This window comes from Charadrius vociferus, unplaced genomic scaffold, assembly GCF_000708025.1.
Source record: "Charadrius vociferus isolate BGI_N301 unplaced genomic scaffold, ASM70802v2 scaffold78, whole genome shotgun sequence".
NCBI lineage: Eukaryota > Metazoa > Chordata > Aves > Charadriiformes > Charadriidae > Charadrius > Charadrius vociferus.
The window spans coordinates 1,899,585-1,918,366 of record NW_009649927.1 but is presented as its reverse complement, the minus strand read 5'-3'; the positions used below and the strand labels follow the sequence as shown (position 1 = coordinate 1,918,366).

The following is an 18,782-nucleotide window of genomic DNA, read 5'->3' as shown; positions in this document are numbered from 1 at the left end:
CCCTGGCTGGCAGTAACGTGAAAGCTGAAACATTGGCAAGTTGCTGCTCTTTTTCCTTCATTACTCTTCTCTTGTAACTGGCAGATTTCCCAATAAATATGATTTTTGGGGAACAAAATGCTTCTCTATTGAATCAGTGAGTATAAACTGGTCTTTGGGAAGTTGTGCTCTATTCTCCAGGTGCATGTGTGGCCATGCTTCTGGCATTGGGGGAGAGAATAGAGAAAACCAAAACATTTGAAGAACAAGGAACATCTTTGCCTGTACTTCAGCCTTAGTTCTTCATGAGCCCTCTGAAGTTACGTGTTATTCATGAGACTCGCTCATCTGACTGTCTTCTCAAGATCCTTTCCTGTCTCCTCCCTGCTGCAGTGCCTACCTGCTGTACATCTTCACGTTGCACACCACCAGTACTGCCGTTGGACTTGTACCTGCAACACTTGCCTTGTTTGGGACTCTTTTCAGCAGATGTGTAGGGATTTGTGGAGTGACAAAGCCACAGCATTCAGGTGTGGGAGGTGTTGCTTCAGGGAAAGCCCCAGGCTAAAAGAAGCCCTACTAGAAATTACGTTCCCCTCAGTGTCTTGAACTATGACCTCCCCTGGAATAAGTGACCCTGTGTGCATGTGTGACCCATTGGCCACTTGCTGTGGCATGGAGGTATGCACATCTTCTCTCCAACCCAACCCGCACCTCATCGCTTGACTCCACGTGTGGAGTCACACTGAACTGGGAAAACATGAGGGCTGTCTGGGAAAGGATGGGTGAGGAAAACCAAACACCTTTAATCACATAGCTCTGGTATTAAAATAAGTGTTTTCTGAGTTGCCAAGAGTTTTACACTCAAGGGAGGCTATACAAAATTCAAAATTGTATTTTAACTGTTTGGCAGTATCTCTTTAACTGGTAACATCTCCTCTTCTCAAATTTTGCCCCTGGCAGTCAATAAAACAAATTGAGGCTAATTGAATAGGAGCCATATGTGTGATAATTAATTGGGAGTGCGTTCTGATTCAGTGCTCTCTAGTTCCCTGCCGAGTTAAAGATGCATTTACAACTCCAATTCACTGAATCATTCTAAGAGGACGGAATAAAGACAGAAGGGAGGCATCAGAGAGGGAATGCATGCTGAGGCCAGGCAGGAACACAAGCAGACATCAAAACCACAAGCGGGATAAATGGAAAGGGAAAGGGATGGGCAAAAAAGGAAAAGGCATGCATTGAAAAATCAGAGAGGGTAGTGCAACAGACATTGATAAGCAGGAACTCGGACCTATAGAGAAAAAGAATTCTGGAGCATGATAGAAGAGGACTTTTAAAGATATTTGGAATGGAAGGCAGCAACAGCATGTAAGAGAAAGATGAGAATAGACTCATAAATCAGAAATGGGAAGCATATATTTTAAGGCTTGTGTGGATATACAGTGGCACTAAAATTTTATAAGGTGTTCGTCTAATACTTAGCTTCCAAATGATGTAAATCTAATGAGATCAAGTAAACTCATGAAATTTCTGTCACATTGAGTATTGGAAACCTGTTGAAATGGATTGACTGAATTTCCACAAGAATAAGTGTTCTCAGCAAGCCTTCATCCCATTCACTTGGATAATGTAGATAACCTGTTTTAGATTTAACTGAATCAAACATTTAGGGGCAAGCTGAGGTTCGGAGCACTAAACTCAAACCTTCCATTCAAGAAGATGCTTACTCAAGCAACTTCTGTCACGATGTGAAGACAATGAAAAACTGAGATCAGAGAGGAGATGTGCAGCAAGTGTAACAGTTCTAACTGAGGTGATACGTAAGTTGTGTACAAATAGCAGCAGGGAATAATTCATGCTACAACTTGCTCAAGTCCTGGTTGTCTTCTGATGTACAAGGGTATGTACTGGACCCAGATTGCATCAGGGCTTATAAGAGCAAAATGTACGTTGTCTCTCACTTCTTTCTGAGATAACGCAAAATGCAGAATTATGTGACCATTGCCACTCAGAATTGCCTCTGAAGCTTTGTGTTAGTTGGGACTAGGTAAATACTGGATGAGTGCTGGAGGGATTTTATTTTTTTTTAAAATCCTTTGACTAGCAGTGTTTGCTCTCAAAATACTAGAGATTTTTTCAGTCTGAAGAGTACTGTAGAGACTACCATAACAACTGCTGTACGCTCTCAACAGTCCTTGAAATGAAAAAAGCAGAGGTATTAAAAGTTTTAGATTAGGTTTTGTACAACTGCAAAGTAGCAGTAAGATTTTTCGTGTTCTTCAGTGTAGTATCACTGATGCTGCCCTCGCAGGTTTATGGCACTGGAATGGCTGCTTGGTTAGCTTCCGTTTTGCCTCCCTTCATCTTTTGGTGAGAAATATGTATATGGAAAACCCTATAGTGAAATAAACTAGTATTTCAGATGTAAGCTTTCTTTGTAAGACATCATTCACCAGTCTTTGTCTTATTCTTGAATTTCCTCATACTTTCTTGCTATCACTACCTCCTAATTTTATTTTTAAGCAGCCATCTTGAGTCTAAAAGTGGCAATTAAAATACCTTTTATTTTAATATTGCAGACTGAAAAAGCGTAAGAGCACTTCGTTATCAGCAATAAAGAATATTAAGAATGAATTCTGAAATGCCTTGCTGTCCTTTCCTCCTTTTATGATGTTTAAACAATGTGGATCTCTCTGTGTGGAGTAAAGGAGGTAAACATCTTGGCATCATTTGCTGAAGCAGCTCCCAACGTTTTGCTAATTCTTTTTTTGCTGTCTGATCTCGCTCTCTTTTTCGGGTGAAAACTTCACCAGGATATTTCTCGTCACCTCCTTTCTATTCTCCAGGTCCTTACAGTTTCTCAGGCTTTTGCCACTTCATTCACGGGCCCATCTGTGAGTGCAAACCCCAAGTGAATTAGTACTGCAGAGCTCGGGTATAGCATATAGTACCTTTCCTATAATGTTTGCATTGACTCACTCATTGATGGGAAAACCAGAAAAATAACACTCACCTGCACTACTTCAGATGCATGATTTTGTGAGTAATTAACACATTGGCTTTTAAATTTAAAGTACCTCTATGAATTGTGGACAGTGAGGTATAGCTGTGATGCAGGGTCCTGTGCTAAGCCCCATCCTTAAAGGAATGCCAGGGTCCCGGCCCTTTTTCACTGACACAAGAGTGAGCACAAACATCTCTCTGCAGTTGGCATAATCCTTCCATGTATAAAGCTTCTTGTATTACTTAGTATAAAATATCTGAAGATAGTGACTAAATGTCTTTTAAAAGAAAAGGCATACTCAGACAAGGGGAAAGAAGTAGCAAAGTAGACAAATAAGACAAAAGTGGTGATATTGATGACATTTTGGTAAAGCACCAGTGAATATTTTAAAGTCCACAGGTGCTTAAATGACCTGCCTTACAAATAAGAGGTGAATCCCCCAGCTAAACCTTTGAATGTCAGAGTACTTAGGTGGGCTGTTTTATCCATGTTCTGGCACTTGGCTTTTGATCTCAAATTTACACCTCTCATTTGCATCGCTATTGCTGCAGGAGCACAGAAATCTCATCTTTTGGAAAGGCTTCAGAGTATGCCAAATAAACATGCTCAGTAGGATCTCAGCAAATGACTGCAATTCTGATTTTTACACCTACTTTAAAGAAAAAAAAACAACAAACCAAACACACCAAACCACAAAACCAAACGAAGAAACTGAAAAAACAACAAACCAAACACACCAAACAACACACCAAACCGCAAAACCAAACGAAGAAACTATCTGAATGAATTACAAAAACCTCTTTAAGAAAGTAAAGAAACCCTAAGAACAGGAGACGTTATTGATAATAAGCTCTTCCTGTGTTTTAAAAGGATTCTTCAATAGCGCTGTCTTTAACAACTGGAACTTTTTATACCCTAGCCCTCTCCCCATTTCCTAGTGAGTAATCAAAGCCACTTTTTATTATTGTTAGATGAAACACTGGAGCAGTCAGGGAAGGAGGGGAGGAAGAAAGCGTGAAAAATAAAAATCAGAGCAAGTGATCAGAAATTGCTTTCATTTTTTAAGACATCTTTCTTTATTAACGTGATTAAACCTAAGGCATATCTTTCATGCAGCTGCCCAGAAAACCTGGGCATGCACGAAGGGGCTGTCAGCCTTTGCTGTTCTAATCGCACTGAAATCATTCTGCATTTTAGATGAAACGGATTTAAAACTACTTGGGCATCCTCAACACTACCAATTAGTACCATCGGTTTTGCCTCTGGTGTCCTTCAAATATTCATGGATGCCTGCTTATTCTGCCGTCTCCTCGTTCTCCCTCCTGCCTCGCTGTCGCTGTCGTAGCCTACTACTGCTACTGTGTTTTTAATGCTAACCCTTCCATTTATAGTGCCAGCAGCATAAAACATTCACACAGAAACGTTGAGGATTTTTTTTCCACACTCCCATGAATAATCACAGGGCTGCAGCATAGTAAAGTTTCTCTCTGTTAGATTTGCCTGATAGATATCATGGAAAGACAGACTGAAATTCATTGGACACAGACAAAGAAAAACTTTGGATCTACCCTAGAAAGGCATCTCTTGCATCCCCCAGAGGGGAAATGCTTTTCTTTGGTTTGTTCTCTTTCACAGTAGAGATCCTCTCCTTCACAGCAGGAATCATGGAAATCTTGAATTTGTGTTTTGAGGCAAAACCCAGCAACAGTAAGGCAGATAGAACAGCTGCAATTTTATTTTAATCTACTGGAAATAAGCACAGCAATGATCTATTTTTTATTTTTAATCTTTTCCCTCCTCCTCAATTTGCCTGATTCTCGCCATCCGCTGTATGTTCCCCAGGCTGCCTGAATCCCCTTCAGTCTTTTTTCTGCCTTTCTAGGGAAAGTGGGAGAGCAAAACGAGAGAGGAAAGTCTTTCCAGGTTGAAAAACGAGGCAGTAGTTTTGGACAAGGGAAGTGTAGGAAGTGACTTCATCCTTTTGCAAAGGGAAGCGATAGTTATAATGAACAGTGCTATGCAAACCAGTGGATTGTCTCAGTGCCCATGTAAATGCTGGATTAAAAGAGCATGCGATAGATATTTCAGGAACTAAGCAGGATGTTGACTTTAAAATTGCTGAAGACTTAGCTGAGGATGTTCAAACACAATCACTCGCTCTCTAGGGCAAGTGCCGAAGGACCTGCACTGGGTTTGCATAGAATAATGCAATTCAGGAAGAAATCCAATTACTCAGCTAATTATCACCTTGGATGAGTGGCAACAACCAAATTTAAAGCAAGAGGACACTGGAGGAAAGCCCAAATCATCCACCAGTCCCAAAAGTTCACTTGGAGAGGTCCTCATTGACAGTGTAAAGCCCAGGAGTAAAGGCATTGCTGGTTTGATTGTTAGGCGCAGTGTATTATAGTTTAATGCTATGCAAATTCCCATTGCCTTCAAGAAGGTACAAACATAGCTTTGGTTACTAATAATTGTGGAAGATTTTTAAAGTCCAAAATGGATTACCTGACTGAATTTATTCAACTAAACTGAATTTCAGGACAGAAGTTTGCTTTACAAACTGTCTATATTACCCTCAGTCTTAAATAAAAAAATAAAAAAAAAAATTAAAATTATGCTTCAAAACATCTGTATAAAATTTGAGTTTCTCTGGTAGCGTCTGAAAAGGCAAATCCTTTCTTGTCTCATGTCCTAAGGCTTATGTTTTAGCTGCTTAAGCAATTGTTGCTGTGCTTGGAATGGAGGATAAAGCCGCAATGGAGCCTGGTTTTGTTTTGTTTGAGAGCTGTTCTGTTTCCTTCCTTTCTTCCCAGTCAAGCTCCATTATCCATCTCAGAGTGTCCTGAAGCACTAGTGATTTTCCTGATTGCTTCATGTATCTTTTTCTCAAAGGGAAAAAAAAAAAAAAAGGAAAGAAATGGAGTCAGAACTGCATGCTGGGCAAAAGGATTCCTACTTATTAGAATTTTCTGAAGTATTGCTTGATTTGTATGGGTCTCAATATGCCTCAAGAACAGAAATGCTTTATAGGTTGGTAAAAAATTGGGGTAAAGAACAGTACTGACTTGGACCTCATACTGCCACACTGATTTCAGAGGGACTGGAAAGTTAATAAGGACTCTCATGATCTTAAAACATATGCATTTGGAAATCAGCAGCATTTCTCTGCTGAGAATAGAAAATTGATTGAATTCTATAACCTAATCTTTATGCTTACTCTTGCATATGTTGCAATTGCAGGTGGATGTATATCAGGGTAGAAGAATTCTGACAACCTTTTTGAAGTAAAATCATTCTTTATATTCTGAACTGCTTAGAAGGCCCTCCCCCTCGTTGCCATGTTCTGTTGCATAGGAAATGAAAATTGCAGTTACAATAAGCTGAGCCAACCAGAGGCAGGAATATAAATAATACATCAAATAAAATGCTAATCTATGTAGATAATGTACTAGTATTAATTACAAATAATTCTAATTAAGTCTCATATTCTCTTCAACTGTACTTCTTGCAAACTAAAGAACATGCCTTTTTAAAGCAAAAATCAGTTGCTGGGAGGGAGTAGAAGTAAAGCAATTCTATTCCTCTTCTGTCTACTACATGGAAGCCTGTGTGCAATTTTTCTGTTTCCCCATTTTCCACAGTTTTTTTAGGGAGGCTGTAGAGGGTGGATGAAAAGATTCTAACATTAAGGACATCAGTGTCATCCTTCTCGTGCCTTCAGCACGAGCTTATACCTTTAGCTCAGAAACTTCCAACCTTTTAAATAACTTGCATATTGACACACAAAATCCTGGGAGTCAATACGGCGATAAGGATATAGAGACTCCCAGAGAGTCTCTGCTGTGCTTCAAAGACAACATTACCCTGGGTTTACGGTATCCTTTTTCAGTGTTATTTAAGCTGTTTGAAAGCCTCCCATATAACTTGTACCCTCTTTGCTGCAGTCTTCCTTGGGGCATGTCTAAGTTCTCATAGTGAGTAGCTAAATTTGGGCTTTCTAAGTTCACTGGCCAACCATCAGCCCCTTCAAAATCTCCACTGTGCTCTGTGCTCCCCCCTAATGAGCCAGACCCCAGCCAGTCCCACCCGGCCATGCCAGTTTGACAAAGGATACAATGAGGACGATGCCTGTGTGCCTCTCTCTGTTCCCGTGCCAGGAGAGATGGTGCCTTGGCACTTTTCCCCTGTGTTGGCAGACTGGTGAACAGATGAGAGACTCACCACTGTAACATGTAACCTTATGCTGACTGTGGTTTAGGGCAAACAGCTTCGCCTTTCCCTGTTTTCTGTTTTAGCCCCATTTTCCAAGGAATGGTAATATTTATGTATTTGATTGATAGGCCTTCTGCTAAGGTTTGTAATTGAGGGCAAAACTTCTGAGACAATATTCTTAATGAAGTGTCCTGAAAGCCTAAATCACCACTGCCAGAGCAGTATTTCAGGGGAATTTATATTTATTGTAGCGTTTCTGTTAGCCAGGCTTTCAGTTGTACCCTGAAGGCTTGGGAGATGGATGCTTCAGAGATGATTTGGACTTCTGGTGTTGAATATCCCTAGTCACCACAACAAGCACTCGTTTCGGTTGGACACGCTTGCCCACAGTGATTTATTTGTTCCTTATTTTCAGGCATTGTTAGTGTCTTTTGTTACAGGTAGGAATAAAAGCTCAGGCCAATCTACCTTTTAGTTGCTTTCTGTTCTGTGACCATTTTCCCGTGGTATTTATATTCCACTGCTAGAATGAAAATACTGAGTAGGGAATATATCATGTATAAGGGAGACAGGGTTACTGTCTGTATGGAATAAGACCCTGTAATTTACTCTTTTTCCAGTTATAAGAATGACCAGAGACTTTCTCATTGCTGCCTAGCTAAGTATGAAACTAAGTGAAGTGATTTTCTCTGTATTTTTTTCCATAGATGTTATACACGCACAGAAATATTTTCACACAATGAAACCCCCTTGAGTCCAGCTGTTTCTCTTAAGCCTTAGAAGGGGAAAAACACTGATTTAATGTTTTCTGTTCACTGTTTTGGTGGCACCTGGCTGATGTGCTTCTGGAGCCAGTTCAGTTATTTAAATACGTAGAGTTGTGTATTATCATAGATGCCAAATTCTGAATGGACTCTGCCTCACGAGAAGGCAAACGGGGAAGGAAGAGTTTGAGGAAAAGGAGGAGGGGACACAGACGCTTTTGTTTTGTGTGCTGATAAGGTACAATGTCAATACCAATAGTGAACTGAAATAACTATATATGCCTACTTGGAGTAAACAGATGAATGTATTAGAGTGTGAACTGCATAATGAATAAACACAGAATGGGAAAATATGTTAAAAAGAAAATAAAAATGTGTTTTAGGGAGATTCTTATTTTTTAAAAAAGAATTGTCTTTGTTTCCAGCACCAAAAGATCGGACCATTCCAACACCAGACTGGCAACTCAGATCGAAAAGGATGCAGGTATGGCCTGGGAGTTTGGGTGTTTTGCTTGATTTGCATAATGCGATATATTTACACGGTCAAGTCTTTGCCTGGGAAGCTAAAGAGATGCACAGGTTTTAAATGTTGTGTGAACAAACCAGAGTGTTTTAAAGTGTAGCAGAGCATCAGTTTAAGTCGTGTGACTTGATAAGTAAATTTGCTCTTCAGTTACGTGTAGCTGATCAGATAGCTGCTGGGCTGCGAATTGCTTGGTTAATCACAACATTGCTGGTTGTGCGGAGTACGCAGCAGACACCCTAGCCAGACTCGAAGGTCAGCCGTAGTGAGGAAAAAAGGTTTTGGAAGAAAGCAGCAGATTGATAGTGCCCCTACCGCTGGGCACTTTGGGCTGACAGGTATCTCCTCTTCCCTGGAGAGAAACCTTTTTGGAGAGGGGGGAAAGGGAAATTGGAAGATTTGCAGGATGGGGTAAAAGAAAGGCACAGGGAATATGGGGGGCTTCTTCTCTGGATATTGGTCCATCAAATGAGCTCCAATCAGTGGCAATGTAAAGCGCCTTCCTGGGCTGCACACAGCAGTTCCTGTGAGCGTGGGAAGTGAGACCTTTTTTTGGCAAGTCAGTGGACAGGGAGAGCGTGTGGTACCTTAGCTGATGCTAGGTACCCGTTCCAGGGGAAAACAATACCAGTGTTTTATGCCAAATCACAGTCCCCCTGAGAAGCCAGGGTTTCATACATGGCTTTCTTCCACTTTAGTGTTCTGCAGCTGATTTTATTTTACCACTGACGTGTCAGGGCTTTGTATGGTGAAGGTATAAGTTTACATTGTAATTATTGTTGTTACATTTTTATCCCCCTACCTTTTTATCCTTATCAATTACATCAGTAGCATGAACAAATACACGTCTTCAAGCAGAAATGGGTGTAATCTGGAGTGTCCAGGAAACCAAGAGGGGTATTAACAGTTTGAGGCGCATATAGTGCTCTTTCATTGTTTATCGTTCCAAGGCAGGGAGTTAAGATGTTTCTCCAGGCCATTCTGTCATTTGATAGCAATAACTTTTAGCATTATTATATATGCTGATAAGTTAATTATGTTTTAAAGCCCATAGCTCAAGCAAAACATTCCTGTTGTGTGTGTGCTTAAAAGATTTGTTTTATGACTTATTTAGATTTTGAATGAATATACTCCAGAAGGTGTATGGTTGAGTATGTCTGTATGTGCATATGCACCGGCATGTACATACATACCAGAGCTGGATGCGTAGTGGCCATGGGAGTGAAAAGCTGTGTAGTAACATACCCACTCCTCCTCTTGTACTGAGCAGCAATTTGTAAAGGAAGCCACACCCTGTCATCCTCTGGGGCTTTTCTCCACGGTAAATCTGCTCCCAAGTCTGCACATAGATAAATATGCATGTGTACCTCTGTACATATATATCCACATATGCTCTACAAGATGGTTGCTTGTACATGTATGTCTGTTCATGCACCAGCATTAAAAAGTATAAGGGTGCAACAAAGATGCAATATAAAAATAAAAGCAGTTCTTATGTCAAGCATATATATTACGTAAAAGATTACAAGCTCAAGATAACACCGCGTTGGATTATGTGGCACTGTGTTAACGTTTATGAAAGATTCATGCCCTTTCACGGATCACCATCATTAAGTGCTAATTTTAATCCAGTTAAATGCCATAGACCTTTATGGGATGAGACCTTTACACTGTAATGAAGGGTTACTCACCAGGACAGTTGGTCCAAGTGATGCGTAACTGGACAGCTGATACTATTTTTAAAGAAGTGATAACAATTCTAGTGGTGAATGAACCTTATTTCATTCTTTCTCAATATACTAAATGTACTCTTTTAAAATATCTATCCTTGTATTAAGTACCCACAGATACTTCATGGGCAAAGCCTTGAAAAACTCCTGGAGGACTAAAAGAAATAAATCCCAACAAAATTACTGGAAGCTATGTGACAAAATTCTTTAAAAATCTCAGCAATAATATTCAGATTTAAGTTAGTGTACTGAAATAATAATGATTTCTGATTTTTTATAATTAAGAACAATATGTAGACATTGACTTGCAGAAACTTGCAGCAGAGCCAAAAAATTCTTGCTGTTATAAAACACAAAGGAGGTGATTTGGTTTCCTCTGTAATACACGTTATCACTAATGTGATGTTCTATTTACAATACTGTTGATACTAAAGAACAGTTTCAGACCTGATTCTCTTAAGGGCTAAAAACAACCTAGGAAATGGAGTTTGTATAGAGTTACTGTCCAGCTAGAGGAAGAGGCTTTATGCAGGAATAAAAAAGAACATAGATTTTTACACAAAATTACACAGGAATTTTATTTTTTACGAATGTGTGCTGCTCTGGTTGTAGGAAATGATGACAATAATCTCAACTCCATTTTTTATGAGCATTTGACAAGATCTCTGCAGGAGTCTCTTTGTGGAGATTTGATTCTGGGCCGCTGGGGAAACTACAACACGGGAGACTGTTTTATTCTGGCATCGGATTATTTAAATGCCTTTGTGCACTTGATCGAAATTGGAAATGGCCTTGTCACCTTTCAGCTCAGAGGGCTGGAATTTCGAGGTAAGGATCCCTGATAATTTAAATAACAACAAAACCAGCAACAACACTTGTCTGTCTTTCCTAATCTATCACAACCCTGTAGTAGGATATAGAATTTAAGACCTTTTCTCTGTCTCTCTTTTTACAGATATTTGTCTGTCTAAAGGCTCTGTACATCTTTGTATCATTATTTGAATGACAATGTTTTGCAACCTAGATGTTAAGAAATTTGGAGTCACGTTCTAGAGTATCATAAAACTTTCAGAAAGAAATAATACTGAGTTATTTTCTTGGTTCGCAGATCTTTTAGGTTATGCTTAGTTATGTTTTCAGCTTATTTTTTTCCCTCTATAACCATGAAAACTGAAGTTGTTCTTAAAATTGTTCAACCCTAAAACTGGTCTCTGAAGAAATGCCAAATATCATAAGACTACCCCCCTGGAAAATATCCTGTGTTGGATCATGCAAGGTGCCAGCACTGAGATGGTCTCTGTCACAGTAGAACGGGAGAGGAGAGGCAAGCAGATCAGGGATTCATATTTCTCTTACTTAGGAAGTGCAGACTTCAGGTGAGGAAGGGACCTCACTTTCTTCCTGTTCAATATATTCCTCTGTCAGGACACTCCTCTTTACAGAATGGCAGTTGCATCCCCTTCCTCGGTGGTGTGGCTTTTGTGAGGCCAGTCGCTCATAATATCACACTCCTGTCCTTTTGTCTGTTGTTGTCCCTAAAGTAGGAAGAAAAAGGAAAGTAAAACCACAAAACTTTTAAACAGTTTTTAAGTTTTGCTCATGCTACACATGTTGGCTGCCTGTGTTTGTTGCTTGGCTTGGTAACCTTTCAAAGGTACCACTTTGCAATCACAGGTGATGCGAGATTTGAAATCCTAGAATAAACAGCTTCCCAGGCTCAAGGGCTGAGCATCTAATGAGCAACCTATAGAGGAGTGTATATTTAAGGTGACTTTTCAACAAGGTTGAGTATGAGAAAATAGGAGACAGACTGGCTCTTTGAATGCACTTAGGTTCGGGAGAATTAGACTAGAAAATAACATGTGTGGGCTCAAGCCTTGATTCTGTGACAGACTCCCTGTAGGATGTGGATCCCTCACATTTCCATCCTTTTCCTCTCCTTCTAGCATTGGAGAGTCTCCTCTCCAAACCCACTGCATGATGCTATTCCAAGAATAAGAGAAGATGTGTAGTTAGTTTGTGTCCTCACAGACATGGTATGTAAGGAAGGTTTCTCCAGCTTTCAGAATATTTTCTCCAAGTAGAGGGAGATGTTATAGGAAGAGAAACTAGGAGTGTGTGAGCATTGTTTGGCCTGGAACAGAGAAGCCATGTAGGACTGAATAAAGGAACATACCTGAGGAAAGAACAGCTCAAAGATGTAGCATTTGACATGCCATGTGAGTCTTGAACCCCGCTGGACCATGCAGAAAGGGTGCCAGAGAAACCACATGAATTACAAGCCTGCTTAATGATGGAGTGGGAGGAACAGAGGAACCCAGAGGGGAACCAGGCACAAGCCAGATAAGATGGATCTGCCTGATGCAGACTGTAACAAAAGATTCATGGACTCCAAAGTGTGGGCAGATGATCTGCTGTGTGCCCAGTGGGGACTTGCTGAGGTGGCGTGCCAACACCAGAGGGTTGCGTGTGTCTCTGGGTAACTCAGGAGGACTGGTGTGCTTTAGATAAACTATGCTGTAGTACCATGCCCTTCCTGTAACAGGGGTCATCCTTGTGTCAACAAGGAGCCGGGCTGCTCTGGTGGGGCCGTAGGGGTTACACAAGGGTGCCCAGACACTGGGGCACTGAGTCTAAGGAGCTGGAAGGGCTGACCTGAAGGGAGAAGCTGCGTAAGGGGATGGGCCAAGGGCTGTCCTAAGGAAGGTCTGTGAAAACTGAGAGAGCTGAAACTCTTCCTTGGAAGGTTTTCTTTGCTCTTTCCTTTGAGCAGGATCGCTGCTTGCAGGGGCAGGAAGATGGAAGGGGCTGCTCCCAGGCAGCACCAAGAGCCATCTCCTGCACGAACCAGGCATGTCCTTCCCCATTTCAGATCTTGCCAATGGCAGGTGGGGGGTACAACTGAACGCAGTAGGATTTTTTTCTGCATAAGTGGGAAGTGTATGCAACTGCCCTGGAAAAACCTGGTGATTTGCAAAGTCAAGAGGCAGTTGTTAAGCGCAAGGCTCATTCCCTCTGCTTTGGGCATCTTACATTCGTATTTTTAGTTGTCTGGTCATGCACTGTTTTTCACATAGGACCTTGATTTCTTTCATTGTACAGAATGGTTTCCCACAAGGAGGAGAAAAAGGGCTAGAGGAGAAACTTGAAATCTGTAATTTCTGAGCCTTGGCTGCTTGACTTCAATTTTGAACAAGTAATTTTAATTGAGGGCCCTAAAAATCTGCTGTTCCTAAAATAGGAAGTTTGTGTTTGCTTTGGAAATGAATGAAGCGCAACAGTGTTCTCTGTGTCTGTTTTCTGTTTGTGAGTAAACAAAAAGCAGTATTTGCATTGTGGAGTTCTGAATTTTCCTCGGGGTGTTTCTCGTTGTGGTAGCTGAGCTGCACTGGCAGTCCTGCCACAGCAGCACCCAAAGAAGAGGTCATAGAGCCTTCGGAATTTAAGCGTACTGGGGGCAGGAGGCACTGCCTCCCTAGTTTGCAGTCCATCCTTATTGAGAGTTGGGGTTATAAATGACTGATCCAGATGCCTTTCTAACTGCATGTAATAGAAACATTTGGCTCAGCTTTTAAATGAAAAACAACCAACCAAACCAAACCCCTGCAGGCAGGGTAAGAAGATACAGACTGAGCAGACTGAAAGAAGAGAGTCAGCAAAGCTGGGATTCCTCTCATCCATCTTTAGTCCTGTTCAAATCAAGCACCTTGTATGAATTAGTTCCTCACTCTCCCTTTCTACAGACAGAGAGGGGATGTGCCCCTGCCACATCATTCATCCTGTGTGTAAAGCAGGGGGGAGCCTCAATACCTGCAGGCATTGAGAGGAGACGCCCAGCTCCTCCTTTATCGAAAATGAAGGGAGGGTAGTAATGAGCTCAGGCTAGGTGAAAACTTTCAGGTAGCTGCACGTTGGTGTGGGGGAATCAAGCTCTTCAGTAACTTCACTCTACTGTCTGTGTTAGACCACAGTGGTATGCTAAAAGCAGCCTGCCAGAAGAAATACATAATAGATCATTTAATTTGAAAGGAAGAGACAGGGGAAAACCCACAATCGGGGAACAAGCAGAAAGAATGTCAAAATATCTAGCTCCGGCGAGTTCCCTGCAGAACAAGGAAGACTTAAAATATTTTCCTGTTTAGTCTGTGCCTCTACAAAATGTCTTTGGAGAACATCCAGTTAGGTGTTACATGTGCAGAAATTACTTATGGATGGTGATGCTGAAATCTTGAGGAGCTGTTTTCTAACTCGTGCCCGGTATTCTTCAATCACGTAATTAACTTCTAAATCTCTGCTGTGATTTTTTGTTATTGCGTGTTGCACATGCAGTATTCACGCTTCACTTGGAACTTCATTAGATGAATCAAGGAAAGAAGCACAGAGCAGACACACATGTAATTGTACGTAGTGGAAGGCAGCTGTGACAGCAAGATGGGATTGCCTGTGGGGCTTTCTGTGTTAGCTAGCTTATTTCCCACGCAAAATAGTGTATGAATACAGCAAGTTTAGGGTATAAGCTTCAGGTGCAGTAATCATGTCTAAGAAAGAAGGACAGTTACTCATTTCTGCAGTGTATGTGTACGCTGTATAGTTTTACTACAGTAGCAAGTACATTACCAGTGTAAGGAATACTTATTGGTGTTTGATTTTTGTGTCTGAAGGCTTTGTAGTACTAGCAAGAATCATTCTTTATTTAAAGACTGGTTGCAACTTTCATTTTTTTGCTTTGACAAATCACCTCTTGCTGTTGGGAGATAAAAGTGCCCCCCTTCATGTTTTTCCTGAGACCACACTTGAGGTATGCTCAGTGTATGCACCAGACCATGAAAAGGTATTGATAAATTACAAGGAGTTCAGAGAAAAGCAGCCATTCTTAACACATCTCGTTGGAGAGAAGGTTAAAAATTGTTAAAAAGTACATTGTTTGTGGGAAAGAACAAAGGCTGAGAGACACAATGCTTGGAAATATTAGGGGCATGAACAGAAAGGATGTGAAAGGGTTTCTTTAATCTTGGTGATTTAATTGGGAAGAATGGCATGAAACAGGGAAGATGATACCTTATGTTGAATGCAGGAAATCTGTGATGTACAAACCTTTCTAGGTGTACAGTGGTGCTCCAACAGTGGAAGCCATCTGTGAATTTCTAATAGGCTTAGAATAGTTTCTGTACCACAGACTAGAATAAATATTTGATGTCTTTTTTTCCCTTTTCTCCCTGCCACAATTTTATATGTATATATGGGTGCACTGGAGAAGGTTTCTGGAAGGAAGGAAAATCCTGTTAGATGCACTGCAACCTTTATATTGAGAAAATGTCTTTGCCAGAAATAAAGTGTTGTGCCTTGCATTGCACTCCCAAGGAGGTGACATGGGAGGTTTTCATGGTATTTGGTAACTGCAAGTTTAACAACCAGCGTCCTTAGAGAATGCTTTCTTCCACCTGGGCTTCAATAACGTGTCTCTGCGGACCAAGAAAATGAAATGTTTCTGAGGGTAGGGGATGCCTGTTATTAGCAACCAATCTGGTTTGAAAACCAGACTATTTTTCAGGCATACCAGCACCTGAAGCAGCTGAAAACCAAACCACGGTTTTATGACCAACAGCTTTGATGTTTGAGGAATTGATAGGGGTTTTCAAGTCCTGAGATTTTTCTTTGAAACAACCTGAGACTATCAGAGACTATAAGTTACTGCTCTTAATGCCAATTCCACAAGGAAAAGAGCAGGAAGGAGCCAAACCAGTTGCTGGTTTCCAGAATGTGTTCAGTTCTGGGGTCCATGAGTTTCCATTTGGGAGGTCAGTTCACTCCGTTTTGAAGTGTTTGTTATTCTGTGTTTCTAGAGCTATATTTGATGCTTGTTTTGGGAGAGGATGGCCTTTCAATGGCTTTAATTATGCTCTTTATGCTTCTTCTGGGTGATAACTTGCTGCTTATTAAGCTGCAAGAAATTAAGTGTGTCAGGTGAGAAAGAGCCTTATCCATCAGAATTTGGGAATGCTCAGATTTGCAGCAGAGCTCTGTGGAGCTGAGTCAGATGTTTCCACTGTAATGTATTTATTTGTAAAATATTGACGTGCATGATTTTTACCAACAAAATGGTGAGCAACCAGGCATTTTTGTGGAGTCGTCGAAGACCTCTGAGTGGCCTACAAAAGGAGTTACCCTGGGCTTCATGGCTCCCGTCTCCATATCCAGCTCCATCTTTCAGACTTAACACCTAGTTAAATCCCCTAGTCAAAACTGGTTGTTGGGGTCACAGAGTTTAAAGCTTGAAGTACCTCATGCAGGAGGGTGATTTATGATCTTTTTAACGCCTATGGGGTGGGGTTAGTATAGGAGCCCTATAAGCCTTTTCTATGTATGTTTGCACCCTAGTTGCTTATTATACGTCAGCAATACTTAGTGCTCAAGCTATCACTACCTTCAGCCACAATAATTAGTCCCCATTCTGGATGCGTTGTTAAACTGAGGTGTCTTATGGAAATTAAAACTGCTTCTCCAAGTATGTGAATGTGTTACAGGCTTTTCTTTCTGGCCCTTTAGAACTGAAAAATGCTGTTCTTTTCTCTCACTGAGTTTTCAAAATTGAATTCCAAAGCACACTTTGATTTCAGCCTTAAATTCTAGAAAGATGGGTGGTCATTAATTTAGGTGTATTTTATGTGTCCTCTTGAAGTGAGATTACAGTCTTCAGTTTCAATTTTCTTATTTCCACTTAGGTCAGATCACTCTGGCAGAGCACAAGTCAGTCCTCAAATCCTGATGTGTCAGGAAAATAGAAAGAGCTCCAAGTTCTCACCCTGCTTTTCTCCTGAGCTCGCATAGATTGACCTTGCTTTGTTCAGCTGGCACACATTTTTGCATTGATGGATTTTTGGCAACATTCCAGTGTTAGATATCTTATAAATGAATCAGACTCATCTGTATTAGCAAGGGTCACAGTGAATGACTAAGCTTGAGTGAAGAGGAAATGCTTATTTTCTTTCTACTGCAGAAAGAAATGTGTGGGGGGAAAAAAAAATTCCCTCAGATTTTAAAATGACTAATTACCAGTGAAAACATTTTCCTATATTTTAATATTTAATGGCACTACACTTAATTATATTGCAGAACTGAAGTACACACTCTGCTCCCTGCTTTTTGGTTTTGTGAATAATTCTCTGAGTTGCTTCAACTTGGTAACTTTTTGAGAAGCAATATAAAAATTGTCATTTTAATCATCAGCGTATAACATATACACAGAAGTTTAGGGTCACCCTTCTGTAAAAGATGCACACAAATGCTTAACTTCATTTACTGCGACTTTTCCCTTTTGGCTCAATGCATAAAGCTGAACACATGGTCTTAGTCTTTGCAGTACCAGTGTCTAGAGTAATGATCCAAAAAGGATTGATGTAGGCACTGGTAAAATGAAATTTCTCAGTAACATGCAGATCTGTGGCATTGAAGTCCAGCCAGTGCATTATGGATTAAAGTAAGGCTCAATTAGAGATGCGAGAAAATTACTGGCAGTCTTTCTAGAACTAATTGCAAGAACTGAGGGGGAACCAACATGTACTTGAGCATCAAGCCTACATTTTGTCTGTGCAGACTTGAGTCCTTTTACTAGATGTTGTTCGGAAATACTAATCAGCAGCATGATGATAAGGATAGGGATTTGATGTTTTGTCAGAGCACTGGCCGTGGCTCAGATTACGACTTAAAACTTAACAGGGGTACCCCAGAGGCTCTGCAAAGAGTCAAGACACCAAATCCCCAAGGTTATAGTACCCAAGTCCCTCAAACATCTTTTGTTAAGCAAGTGTGTGTTTGCCAGATGCTGACAGAACACAGCCTTGATTACATTCTTTGGAATAAATCTACAAAATGACCGCATGAGCTCCTTTGGTTGGTTCCCAGAACTTTCACAATAACATAATACCAGTTACCATGTCTCTCGCTCTCCAAGTTCAACATTGATTGCGTCCACTGTAGTATAATTTTAACTTTAGTTGATTAAAATTACCTAGCAAAGATGACTTTGAGACATTTTTACATGTCAAATTAGAAGAGAATGCAAATAATTGTTCTGGCTGATGCTTCTTCTGTTTGTTATGCATGCAATGACAGCTTCCCTCAAACACTGAGGGTCTCTTGACTTCACCTATTATTTGCCTTGCCAGCCTCTTTACAAAATATATGACTTAAGAAAACTAGTAATTACAGAGTCTCCAGTAATTATATTTCATATTTATTAATAGAGATAATACAGAAAGCGCATAGAAACAGCCAGCATTCCATAGGAATGAAATGTGATATTTCCATACCAAAAGAAAAAAAATTATTTAAGAGCAGAGTTACGTAGACTGAGCAAAGCCATCTTTAATTCCTTCAGTTGTAAGGGGATCAGTGGCAGTTGTTTATTAGGCTTTTGTTTTTCATCACTTACAAAAATTTGACAATACTTAATTTAGCACCTGGGATGAAGATGTATATTCTCTTAAATTCAGTTTAATGCTGACAGACCTTTAAACTTTCAAAAAGAAACATAACAGCAATAGTAACAGCACTAGCATGGAGCG

At 40.5% G+C, this 18,782-nt stretch overlaps 1 protein-coding gene across 1 annotated transcript in view; it reads left to right on the top strand.

Annotated features, from left to right (window-relative positions):
- The window catches only part of PCNXL2 (pecanex-like 2 (Drosophila)), a 155,112-nt gene that overhangs the window by 106,934 nt on the left and 29,396 nt on the right, over positions 1 to 18,782 (top strand). Inside the window, exons 24-25 of the mRNA XM_009891164.1 lie at positions 8,391 to 8,449; positions 10,831 to 11,046. Coding sequence (XP_009889466.1) covers positions 8,391 to 8,449; positions 10,831 to 11,046 — 275 coding nt within the window. The remainder of the gene's footprint in view (positions 1 to 8,390; positions 8,450 to 10,830; positions 11,047 to 18,782) is intronic.